This window comes from Ovis canadensis, chromosome 11 (assembly GCF_042477335.2).
Source record: "Ovis canadensis isolate MfBH-ARS-UI-01 breed Bighorn chromosome 11, ARS-UI_OviCan_v2, whole genome shotgun sequence".
Taxonomy (NCBI): Eukaryota; Metazoa; Chordata; class Mammalia; order Artiodactyla; family Bovidae; genus Ovis; species Ovis canadensis.
The window spans coordinates 43,011,384-43,024,476 of NC_091255.1; the positions used below are offsets into that span (position 1 = coordinate 43,011,384).

The window sequence follows — 13,093 nt, forward strand, 5'->3', positions numbered from 1 at the left end:
GTACACCCCGACCAGGATGGAAGCTCAGAGCCTTAGCCACTGCACTGCCAGGGAAGTCCCAGGGTTGACATTCAAGGCACCCTGGACCCCAGCTCACACCAGGCAGGGGGCAGCCTTTTCTGAATGGAGAAAACGCCATGGCAACAGCATCAGGATGACAGGCTCTGAAGCTTTAATGGGCGCTGTGTCTGCCCCTGCTCCACCCAGCCCTGCACAACCCTGTCCAGCTCTGCCTTGCCTCTGGCCGTTAGCATATCACTGGAGACCTCTGGAAGGTCAGCCCTTTGCTGCCCGGGTCACTGGCTCTTTGATCTGTCTCCATCCTGAGGGCTGGCTGGCGGGAATGACTTGCTCCCTGACCTCTGGAGCATTGTGTTTTTGCTGTTGCACCAGGATTTATTTATCTTCGGTTTTGACAATTTACGTGATAACAGAAATGAGCCTGAACTTGGCGTCCTCTGGCCTGGGGAGGGAGCCAATGGGAGTGGCCACAGTTGGAGGGCAATCAGACCCAGCTTGGTCCCATGGCGGGAATTCTTTTATGAGGAAAGGAAACTGAGAAGCGATTTGAGCTCCTTTGTCAGCCTTCCCTCCTTCTTCTGTCTCAGCCGAGCCAAATACCCACAGTTGTATGTCTGTGGCATTTCCAGCAAAATGAAAATAAAGAGGCATTCTTATGGGGTCAGTTCTTTATAATCAAAAGGAGCCTCTATCTTTTGCTGGAACTCAGAGCCCAGTGATTGAATAGAGGGTGCTAACCCCGAGGAGAGGTTCTCACGCCTCTGACCCCCTTCCTGGTGGTGGGAGGAGGGATGGGGAGGTTCACTGATGGAAGTTTCCTCCGTCAAGCCTCCAAGAGAGTGTCCCCTGGGCCCTGCTGGTGTCCCCCGTTCTGTCTTCCTGAGTCTGTGTGTGACCCATGCTGAGATGGGACAGACCACAGGCGGACGGTGGCCCTTTGGCCAGCTGGCCTGTCCCCTCACTGGTTCCGAAGGGTAGCAGGTGAGCGGCTTTACTAGGAGGCTGCAGAGGCCCTGCTGTGTGTGACCCCAGGTGTGGGGGGGTCTCCTCCTCTGGGGGTGGGCCCTTCAGAGATCCAAGTGGTAGAGTGAACAGGGGGCAAGGGTCTCGTCGCGGACCCTCCCGATGCTGCCTCACGCTGCCCTCTCCTCACACAGCCTCTGTGTCCAGTCTTCCCGGCTCTGGGCTGGACGGTGCTTTGACCATTCCGTCTGAGTGCCTGCCCCAGCCCCACCCCCATGAAGATGTCCCCTGAGGGCCCAGCGGTGCTGCCTGCGGCTGGGTGGCATGGCCTCTCCTCCATCCTGACCTTTGCCTCTCTTCACAGGCTCCTGGCTCCTCCTCCCTTCCTCTCTCCCCATGCTTTCCTCCCCCAGTGAGGTGCCTGTGTGCGTGCTCAGTCGTGTCTGACACTCTGTGACCCCACAAACTGTAGCCCACCAGTCTCCTCTGTCCATGGGATTTCCCAGGCAAGAATACTGAGGTGGGTTGCCATTTCCTTCCTCGAGGGGATCTCCCCAACCCAGGGTTGGAACCCACGTCTCCTGTTTCTCCTGCATTGCAGGCAAATTCTTTACTGCTGAGGCACTGGGAAAAGCCCCCCAGAGGAGAGGGTTTCATCAAATGCTGCCTCTGCTGCAGCCAGGTGGCACCATGGGCCCTACTGAAGGGCCCCTGGCCCTCACCCAGCGCCCCGCACACAGGGCCTCATCCAGCCACTCTTGCCCCTGGGTGGGCTTGCTCCTTTTGTGGGGTGGAGAGTCTTTGGGTGTCAAGGGTGACGAGTAAAGAGGGTGAAGAGGTTGAGGATACTTGCTTTTTGGTAAAGACTGAAGCAGTTAGGGTCATCCACACAGACCACGGGCTGGCGCACTGATGTCCAGAGCCGCGGCCGGGTTCCTGGAGTGTGATGACCGCTGGGAAGGACCGCTGTCGATGGAGTGTGAGCTCTGGGCTCCATGTGCAGAACAAGTGTGCCTTCCCCGCAGCTGCGTCTAGCGGAACCAGCCACTTCCAGTGTGCACAGAGGTCGTGGGGTTCACGCTGTCAGTGGACATGCATGTTGTATGAAGTTTTTGTTAAAGAGGCCGGTGACTGTCTTGACTGTCTCTGTGGAGAACTAAACAGTTTGGACAGGGCAGCGTTGGGTCCAAACTCACAGTGCTGACAGCTGGGGCCACATCAGCAAGTGCCCAGGCATTAGACAGACCCAAGACCAGATGTCAGGGCCTATTCAGCTGTGTGATCCTGGCCAGCATCCCAACCTCTCTGAGCCTCACTTCCTCTAAATATGGGAGAGAATACTGCCTGCCTTAGGATTTTTAAAAACCTATTAAAATAGGTATAACAAAATGTGCCATTCTAACCACTCTTAAGTATTGAACGCATTCACGTGGTCGTGCACCTCACTCTCTGGACCTTTATCATCAACTCTGTCCCCAGTTCAGTAGTAACTCCCCACTCCCTCCCCTAGCCCCTGGCACCCACCATTCTACTTTCTTTCTATGAATTTGGTTGCTTTAGGAACCTCCCATAAGGGGAATCACGCAGTATTTGTCTTTTTGTGTCTGGCTTATTTCACTCAGCATAATGCCCTGGAGGTCCACTTATCTTGGAGCCGGTGTCAGAATTTCCTTCCTTTTTAAGGCTAAGTAATATTCCTCTGTGTGAATCTGCACATTCTGTTTGGCTGTCATCTGTGTCTGGACACCTGGGTCACTCCCTGGCTGTTAGGAATAAAGCTGTTGTGAACATAAGTGCAGACATATCTCTTTGAGGTCCTGCTCTCAGCTCTGCTGGGTGTGGACCTGAAGTGGAGTTGCTGGATCATACGGTAGTTCTGTTTTCAGTTTTCTGAGAACCTGCCGTGTTTCCCACAGGGACAGCTTGTCATTTTCCATCCACACCAACAGTGCACAAGGGTTCCAGTCTCTCCACATTCTCACCAGCATTGCTTATGTTCCTTTTTTTTTTTTTTTTTTGATAGCAGTCATCCTAGAGAGTGTGAAGTGATATATCATTGTGGGTTCGATTTGCACAGAGTCGGGCACGACTGAAACGACTTAGCAGCAGCAGCAGCAATGATTAGTGATACACAGCGTTTTTTTTTCAGGGACATGTTGGCCACTTGTATATCTTTTTTAAAAATTAATTAATTAACTTGGCTGTGGCGGGGTTCAGTCATGACATTCGGAATCTTTTGTTGTGGCATGTGGGCTTAGTTGCTCTGAGGCATGTGGGATCTTAGTTCCCGGACCAGGGATTCAACCTGCGTCCCTTAAATTGCAAGGCAGATTCTTAACCTCTGGAACACCAGGGAAGTCCCCGTATATAGGTTTTTGTTTTATTTTATTGTTTTGAGAAATATCTATTCAGGTCCTTTTGTTGTTGTTGTTGTCCAGTCACTAAGTTGTGTCCGATTCTTGCAACCCTATGAACTGCAGCCCACCAGGCTTCTCTGTTGTTCACTATCTCCCAGAGTGTGTTAAAATTAATGTCCATTGAGTCGGTGATGCCATCCAACCACCTCATTGTCTGCTGCCCTCTTCTCCTTTTGCCTTCAATCTTTCCCAGCATCAGAGTCTTTTCCAGTGAGTCGGCTCTTCGCATCAGGTGGCCAAAGTGAATATTCGGGACTGATTTCCTTTAGGATAGACTGGTTTGATCTCCTTGCTGTCCAAGGGACTCTGAGGAGTCTTCTCCAACACCGCAGTTCAAAAGCATCACTTCTTCAGCCATCAGCCTTCTTTATGGTCCAACTCTCACATTCATACATGACTAGCAGGAAAACCGTAGCTTTTACTGTACAGACCAAAGTGATGTCTCTGCTTTTTAAGACATTGTCTAGGTTTGTCATAGCTTTCCTTGCAAGGAGCAAACATCTTTTAATTTCATGGCTGCAGTCACCATTCCCAGTGATTTTGGAGCCTAAGAAAATAAAATCTGTCACTGCTTCCACTTTTCCCCCTTCTATTTGTCATGAAGTGATGGGACTGGGAGCCTTTGCCCATTTTTAAATTGGGGTTTTTGTTGTGTTTGAGTTGTAAGAGTTCTTTGTTTATCCTAAAAAAATATTAACTCCTTATCAGCTTTGCAGATATTTTCTAACATTCTGAACATAGGTTACTCTGTTTTTACTCTGTTGATTGTGTCCTTTAATGCCCAGAAATGTTTATGTTTTTATACAGTCCAGTTTGTCTGTTTTTTCTTCTGTTGCCTGTGCTTTTGGTGTCATATCCATGAATGAAATTATTGCCACATACAATATCATGAGAGCTTCCCAAGTAGTGTAGAACCCACCTGCCAATTCAGGTGATGTAAGAGATGAGGGTTTGATCCGTGGGTCGGGAAGATCCCCTGGAAGAGGGCATGGCAACCCATTCCAGTATTCTTGCCTGGAGAATCACACGGGTGCCTGGCAGGGTATATAGTCCATGGGATCGCAGAGCGTCGGAGATTACTGAAGTGGCTTAGCACCCACACACCAACATCGTGAAGCCCTCCCCCTGCGTTTTCTTCTAAGAAGTCCAACTCCTGGGAGTTTAGTGACTGAAGGACAGTATTGGGGGTCACCCCTTGACCCCCTGTCCCAGGTGTTCTCTCAGGAACAGTATTAGAGCTGCTGTCAGCTCAGCCCATCTGCTTGGGGAGTGGGCAGTGGGGTGCATCCGGTCCCCACTCTTTCCTGCCAGGCCCCTTATTCCAGGAGAAATGTTAAAGCAGCTTTCTTTCTGAATTTGCAGAAAAGGCAACAGATGGCTCCCTGCAGAGTGAGGACTGGACATTGAACATGGAGATCTGCGACATCATCAATGAGACGGAGGAAGGGTGCGTGTCCCCTCTGCCCCCTGGGCAGGTGGCCCGTCGACCATGGTGTCTGACCTGGCAATGCTCGGATGCTCCGCCCTCCCGCCGGTGCCCCCAAAGGTGCTGCTGGAGTCAGAGCAGTGACCCCCTCTTTAATAACCTACTTTTAATTACAAGTGAAAATGAAGTTGCCTGGTTACTGAGTCCCCTGCAGCCGATCCTCCCTCCCCCAACCCTCTGCAGCCCTGGGCTCTCTGCCCTGCTTTGCTGGACTGGACGGAGCCCCGTGAAGGAGAGAGCCCTCAGGGTGTGTAGTGGGCAGTGGAGCAGGGAAGACTTGCGAGGCCCAGGACCCCCCACCCCTGTAACGCCTGGTCTGTTCTGCTGCTGTGTTTACATCCTCTTCTGCATCATCATCACAGCTGCATTCTGCATGCACGTCTTCCTAATTTGTCGGTCTTTGACTCTCTATCTGCTCCATAAAAATGGAATTTATGCTAGTAGCACCCTCATAAACCACCCCCAGACCTGGGCAGCTCCAGCCTTGCCCTGAGCTCTGTCCTTACTGGCCTTGCCATGTGGAGGCTGGGGACCAGCCTCCTGATTTCACTCAACAAATATTTCCTGAGTGACCATCTCATACTCAGCCCCAGGGGACAAACGGACTCCCTCGCTCGGCACTGACATTCCAGAGCAGGGAGGCAGGCCGTGAACAAGACACCCTGGTCAGCTGGTGACTCGACTGTGCAGAGCTGAGCTGGGGAGGAGAGGGCAATGACCACTTCTGCACAGTCACCAAGGAGGCCGGGAGACAATGGGGGCAAGGGGCTGCCCCTTCCCTTGGCCCCCACCCTGTGTCTGGCCCTGGTTCTGCCAGCCTGTGTGACAGGGCCCAGCCCCTTTGAGTGTTGAGGAAGCTGAAGCTTGCCCTGGTTGGCCCTCGCCCAAGGTTAGCACAGTTCAGAAGGGTAGATGCAGGACGCAAGCCCTGCTGACCGGTTCCAACCCAGAAACCCTGGATATGCTTCCTTCATTTATTCAGAGCTCACCTGGCAGGTTGGGGTCCTGGTGGGCACAGGTTTGATGTGCTCTTCCACAAGTCCCTTGCTGGGCTTGCCCTGATGCCCAGCCTAAGGTAACCTCCAGCCTGGGGCCTTGTGTGGCCACCTCTGGTGCCCTGGGCCCTTGGTCACTAAGCAGCAGTGCCTGGCAGAATCATAACTCCCAACCGGATGTCTTAGATCCTGTTTCCCAGGCCTCCCTGGACTACTAGTCAGGTGCAGGCACCTGGGTTTGATGAACGCTCCCAGGAGAGTCGAATGGTGGCTCTGGTGAGGATCATGGTCGTTTTTATGACCATCTCGGACCTTCCCCAGCTCACAGAATCCTTGTGCCCAGCCTCTACGCTGGAGGAGCCCAAAAACTGCGGTGGAGCAAGGGAACAGCTAGGAGGGGTGGCAGGAAGGGAGTGGGGGCGTCCAGAGTATGAAGGGGGTGCAGCCTCGTCCTCCTGGGAGACAGGGAGGAAACAGCTTATAAGTGGCAGTCCTGGTGCTGAAGGACCAGATGGCTTGGCTTCAGGATAACTAGAGGAGTTTGAGGTCTGTGGGGACTCTGGGGAGGCCAGCTCCTGTGGCCCCGATCTCTCCCCCAGAAGCTGCCAGGTGTGGTATCCCCTTTCTGCTCTCAGCCTCTGGGTCCCTGCTCCCCTGCTCCTGGCTCATGGCTGATCTGCTGCTGCAGGGAGCTGTGTGGGGCCCCCGACAGGACGTGGATCCTATCTCCAGGCTTCTCCCTGGGAGAAGGGTAAATAATACTTCCCTTTGTACTCCCTCTCAGGCAGCATCTTCTTTCTAAGTTGGGAGCTACATCATCTCTGCTTTCCCTCCATGCATCCCCCATTGGGAGCCTGTGTGCTGTGCTCCCTGAGCCACAAATGAGCACAGCCCTGGGTGGCTCTGCCCATTTAGTGCTCCGTGGAAGTTCAAGGGGAGGGGATGAGACTGCTTGATGGAGCCTTTGAGACAGGAGAAATCAATCATGCTCCTGGCCTGTGGCCATGGAGCTCCACCAGCTCACGTCGACAAAGTCCTCAAAAGCAAGAGCTTGTCAAGTCCCTTTTTGCAGAAATCAGCACCCCTTGTAGGAACTGCTGCCACATTGCACACACCTCCAGCAGGGCCTCTCCCCAGGGCAGTGCTGCTGCAGCCACACACAGACAGAGCACACACACACAATAAACAGACACACACTGCACACATACACACTGCACACACATGAGCACATACACAGCACACAGAGCACATACATATGAGCATACACAGGGCACACTGCACACACACAGGAGCACACACAGCACACACATACACAGCACACAGAGCACATACATACGAGCTTACACTGGGCACACTGCACACACACGAGCACACAGAGCACACACACACATGAGCACACACAGGGCACACATTGCACATACACAAGAGCACACACCACACACAGAGTACACACCACACACACAAGAGCACACACACGAGCACACACAGAGCACACGTGGCACACACACAGGAGCACACAGAGCACACACATGAGCACACACCACACATACACACACTGCACACACACAAGAGCACACACAGCACACACAAGGGCACACACACGCAAGAGCGCCCACAGGGCTCACACACACACAAGACCACACATGCACACACAATACACACAAGAGCACACACACAAGAGCACACCACACAGGGCACACATACACAAGAGCACACACCGCACGCTCAGTGTGTGCACACTACACACATACACATACACTGCACACACACAGGAACACATACACAGCACTCATACACACAGGAGCACACACAGGGCACACACAGCACACACACACACAAGGACACACACAGGGCACACGCACTGTGTGCACACACTGCACACAAGAGCACACACAGAACACACACACACCTCTGACAGGGCCCCTCCCTGGGAGCAGAGGACTCCTGTGGGCAGCTTGATTCCAGGCTGGCGTGTGTTGTTCCTTCTGGAAGCCTCTGCTTTCTGTCTAACTGGGCTTAATTGGCAGAGCTGCTCCCTCCCCTCCCCCAGCTTTCTCACGCACTTTAAAAGGACATTTTTGTTTGGCAAGTAGGTAACAAATATTTCTGAACTATCAAGATAGGAGGGCCCCAGTTTAGACCTAGATTATGCTGACCTGCAGGTGGGAGCCCAGTTCTGGCAGCAGAGGGCAGGGGCTCCTGAGAGAAGGTGATGTTGTGCTGGGGGTGGGGATTTCGTGCCCAGGTCACTCCTGGCACCACGGCTTTGCTGAATCCTGGCTGAGAGTAAATGACACAATGTGTTAGACACAGGGCTGCACCCAGTGCTTGCCCTCCTGGGCAGGCTGGGGACCCTTCTCCCGGCCATGTCCGAGGTGTCAGGAAGAGTGTGTCCTGGACGGTCAGCATGTGATGCAGCCGTGTCAGCTGGAGGCCCTGCAGTTCTGCCCCAGGAAGCCTGGTCAGATCTGGAGCCTCAAACCCACAGCTTCTGAACTTTTGAGGAGACTTACTTCAGTTTTCTCAGGGAGAAAGGTGCTCCCCAGAGCCAGAGGCTCGACATCCAGGCCTGTACAGGGACTTGGCCAGGTTCCCTTCTTGAGCCCATGTGCCAGCCGGCTGGTCATTCTTCAGGGAGCACCACACTTGCACGTGATGCAGAATTCGAGGGGGCTGGAGCCTGCATGTGACCCTAGGAACAGTCCCTGCTTCTCAGCCCCATGCCCTTCCCAGGGGCAGATCCCTCCAGGGTCCCCTCCCCGTGGATGTCGGACATGTGTGCCGGGTGCTCTTTGTCCTTCTGAGCTCATGTGGCAGCGTCCCCTCTGCCCGGCTCTGCAAACGGTGCTGGTCCTTATCTTTGGACCGGTGTAAGGAGCTTCTGTGTTCTTCAGTGCAGCTGCATGGTACTCCATTGTATAGAGAAGCATGGTTTAATTTAACCTGATTCGCGCTGATGGGCATTTCATTTGTCTGCAATCTTTCTCGTTTACAAATGGGCATTGGCAAATAAGGTCATGTAAATGCTATTGACACTATGGCCCTGATTCTGCAGGGCGGTGCCCAGGCAGGATTGGCAGGGTCTGCACTTGTCTCTTCTCTAGGCCAAAGGACGCCATTCGGGCCCTGAAGAAGCGGCTCAACGGGAACCGGAACTACCGGGAGGTGATGCTGGCTCTAACTGTGAGTGCCCCTGTTCCTCTCCCAGGGTGGGAGCATGGCCAGGAGCTTTGGCCCAGACAGCAGTACCTCCTGCTGCTGCCCCAGTGTCTTGCCCTCTGAGATGCGTGAGCCCAAGTCTGATGACGTGCTAGCAGGGATGAGGCGTGGACAGTGCTGTCCAGTAGAAGCCCCCAGCAGAGAAGCCCCAGGCCTGGGCATGGGTCCCTGTTGTTCACCAGTCTGCCATGGGACGCTGAGGCCAGCTGCTCCTCTGGGGTCAGCTCCCTCCCTGTGAGAGTGCCGACTCCCCTGAGCACCTGCCCAGATGTTATGCACTTGCTTCCAGAAACCCTCCCAAGTAGGTTTCCTCATCCGCTTTTAAGGATGAAGAAACGGGCTCGGAGAGGCCCAAGGTTTGCCCAGATGTCACAGCTAATGAGGTGCCGACTGGATTAAGGGGTGAAAACTGAACATCACTGCAGAGGGTCTTGGGAAAATCAGCAAGTCACTCCTTTCAGGAAAGAACAGACCAGATTTTTGCCTGTCCTTGAGATGTCAGAGGGCTTCCCAGGTGGCACTAGTGGTAAAGAACCCCACTGCCAATGCAGGAGACATAAGAGACACAGGTTTGATTCCTGGATCAAGAAGATCCCCTGGAGAAGGAAAAGGCAACCCACTCCAGTATTCTTGCCTGGAGAATCCCAAGCACAGAGGAGCCTGGTGGGCTATAGTCCATAGGGTTGCAATGAGTCAGACACCACTGAAGCAACTTAGCCATGCACACAAGATGTCAGAAAATTAAAAGGGATGGCTTCGGGTGTTATCTCTGTCTTGAAACCTAACATTTTATCAAATGTGGTTAAAAACCTGCCTGCCAATGCAGGGAACCGAAGAAGGCAATGGCAACCCACTCCAGTACTCTTGCTTGGAAAATCCCATGGACGGAGGAGCCTGGTAGGCTGCAGTCCATGGGGTCGCGAAGAGTCAGACACGACTGACCGACTTCACTTTCATTTTTCACTTTCATGCATTGGAGAAGGAAATGGCAACCCACTCCAGTGTTTTTGCCTGGAGAACCCCAGGGATGGGGGAGCCTGGTGGGCTGCTGTCTATGGGGTTGCACGGTCGGACACGACTGAAGCGCCTTAGCAGCAGCAGCAGCAATGCAGGGAACATGGGTTCGATCCCCGGTCCTGGAAGATCCCACATGCCACGGGGCAGCTAAGCCTGTGCGCCACCACTCCTGAGCCTATGAGCCGCAACTGCTGAAGCCTGAGCACCAAGAACCGGTGCTCTGCAGCAAGAGAAGCCTGCTCCCTGCCACTAGAAAGAGCCTGTGCACAGCAACGGAGACCCAGAGCAGCCAAAATAAATACATGCATAGCTTCCGAGTGTGTACCGCAGTACTGTAGGTTATAGTCACCATGTTCTGTGGACTCAAGGACTCACCCAACCTTACCACTGAGATGTACCCTTCACCAGCCTTACCCCATCTCCTCCACCCCCAGCCCCTGGCATCCACTGTCCTAACTCTCTGTCTCTGAGTTTGGAGTTTTTAGATTCCACCTGTAAGTCATATTGTACATTATTTGTGTCTGATTTATTTCACTTAGCCTGATACCCTTGAGAATCATCCCTGTTGTTGCAAAGGGCAGGATTCCCTTCTGTTTATGGCTGAATAATCTCCCTGTGTGTGTGTGTGTGTGTGTGTGTGTGTATGTGTGTCTGTATCCTGTTTGATTTTCTTCGTGCATTCACCCATCGGTGGACACTTAGGTTGTCTCCATGTCTTGGCTGTTGTGAGCAAGGCAGCTGTGAGCGTCAGGGTGCGTGTGTCTCTCAGATAACCTGAAAGCATTTCCTTTGGATGTCCACCCAGGAGCGGGATTGCTGATCACGGTAGCTCTGTTTTTAGTTTCCTAGGAACCTCCTGTCTGCTCCCTGTAGTGGTGGCGCCAGCTTACATTCCCGCTAGCAGTGCACAACGGTTCCCTTCTCTCCACACCCTCACCAACACGTACCTCTTTTGTCCTCAACATTCCTCAGATGTTTCAATAGAATATAGATTTTTCTTAAACTCTTTTCAAATAAAACAAACAACAACAAAAAATGCAATGTTAAGAACCACTTAATTAACTCACAACCTGAAAAATTAGATAGGGACTTCGCTGGTGGTCCAGTGGCTAAGACTCCACGCTCCCAATGCAGGTGGCCCTGGGTTCGATCCCTGGTCGAGGAAGTAGATCCCTCTTGCAACAACTAAGACCCGGTGCAGTCAAATAAATAAATATATTTTTAATTAGGCAACAGATGAGGTGTGAGGTGATAGCTCATTGTGTTTTTTTCCTCTTTAGCCATGGACTTTATTATTGAATATTTGCAGCTTTTATTCTATACACAAGTTTCTTACAAAACTCTACATTGCATCTTGCTCCATCACTTCACTCTCCATTTTATGCCACCTTTTCATGAAGAGATATTTCCCCAGATCACCATCTGTCTGTGTATTTGTTGTTGTTCAGTCACTAAGTCACGTCCGACTCTGCAACCCCATGGACTGTGGCCCTCCAGGCTCCTCGGTCCATGGCATGTCCCAGGCAGGAATACTGGAGCGGGTTGTCATTTTCTTCTCCATCATTGTGGTTCTGCGTTGTGTTTTCCTAATGAGCAGTGATGTGGAGCTTCTTTTCAGGTGCCTGTTGGTCATCTGTATGCTTCTTTGGAGAAATACTTAAGTCCTTTGCCTGTTTTTAAATAGGATGGTTTGTTTTTTTGCTGTTGAGTGGCGTGAATTACTTATATACTTTTGGATATTAACACCTTATCAGATTTTATTTTGCTGAATTTTTTTTTTTTTTTTTGCTTGCTCATGGGCCTTGGCCGCATTCTGGAAACTTCCCATGTGATTCGGGCCCTCAGGCCATGGGGGAGGGGTTCACTTCTTTGGCAGAGCAGCCTGCAGTGGGCTGTGCCAGCCAGGGCCCCTTCCTTCTGCAGCTCCTGCTCTGCTAGGCTCTGGGGCCCCACTGCCTCTGTCCAGGGCACTTTAAGGACCAGATGAGGGGACAAGACCCTGGCAGAGGTTGCCTGTCATCTGAGGAGCTCGCTGATCTTGGAGGAGGGTGGCCCATGCCTCAGGGCAGGCGGAAATGGGAGCTCAGAGGAGGCTGCAGGCCATCCCGGCGGCCTTCTCCCAGGAGGGCTCGTGTCCACCGGCCATTGCTGTCCACTCAGAGGCTCGTTTCTGGGGACGCTCAGTCATTGACCCCACTGAAACCCCAGCATCCTTCTTGTGCAAGAGCTGGTGCCTTCTGACTGCTGTGCAGCCCAGGGACCCTGGCCAGCAAGGGGCACCTGTGCTCGAGTTTGCCTCTGGAGGAGCCGGTTGGCAGGACAGTCCAGGCAGGAGGTGGCTGTCTGCTGCCCCTCTGTCCCGGTGGTGATCTCTCTTCCTGCCTGCATCAGGTGCTGGAGACGTGTGTGAAGAACTGCGGCCACCGCTTCCACGTGCTCGTGGCCAACCGGGACTTCATTGACAGCGTCCTGGTCAAGGTCATCTCTCCCAAGAACAGCCCCCCCACCATTGTGCAGGACAAGGTGCTTGCTCTCATCCAGGTGGGTCGGTGGCCCTGGGCCTCTCCCACCTCCTCTGTAAAGGCGCCTGGTCCGTGCCTCCCTACTGCCAGTCTGAGACCCCCACCAAGTTCTGGAAAACCCCTGCTGGTTGGGTGACCCGCTCAGCCATAGGCTGGTCCTTAGGTGTGGGCACTTGCAGGTGGCCCTAGTGGCTTGTTTGGGAAGTCTGATCCCCTCCAGACGCAGTTTCCCCTGAACAACTTTGTCCTGTGCTCACAGCCACCCTGCATGGAGGAGAGCAGGTGGCAGACAGAGAATTAATGGGGTCCTTAGCCTTCCTTCCTGGTCCCGCTGGCTCGTGGCCATCTCCCAAGGCCTGTGTCTCCCCAGAGAGCAGCCCAGCCCCACCCTGGGCCTGGCCAGGCTCTGTGGAGAGAGGACCTGACCCAGCAGCTGGGCACACATTGCCTTCC

At 53.2% G+C, this 13,093-nt stretch overlaps 1 protein-coding gene across 3 annotated transcripts in view; it reads left to right on the top strand.

Moving 5' to 3' along the window:
* Positions 1-13,093, top strand: part of TOM1L2 (target of myb1 like 2 membrane trafficking protein) — a 72,653-nt gene that overhangs the window by 35,643 nt on the left and 23,917 nt on the right. For all 3 annotated transcript variants that reach the window (XM_069542994.1, XM_069542995.1, XM_069542996.1), the window contains exons 2-4: positions 4,764-4,848; positions 8,987-9,065; positions 12,510-12,659. In XM_069542994.1, the coding sequence (XP_069399095.1) occupies positions 4,764-4,848; positions 8,987-9,065; positions 12,510-12,659 (314 nt within the window). The remainder of the gene's footprint in view (positions 1-4,763; positions 4,849-8,986; positions 9,066-12,509; positions 12,660-13,093) is intronic.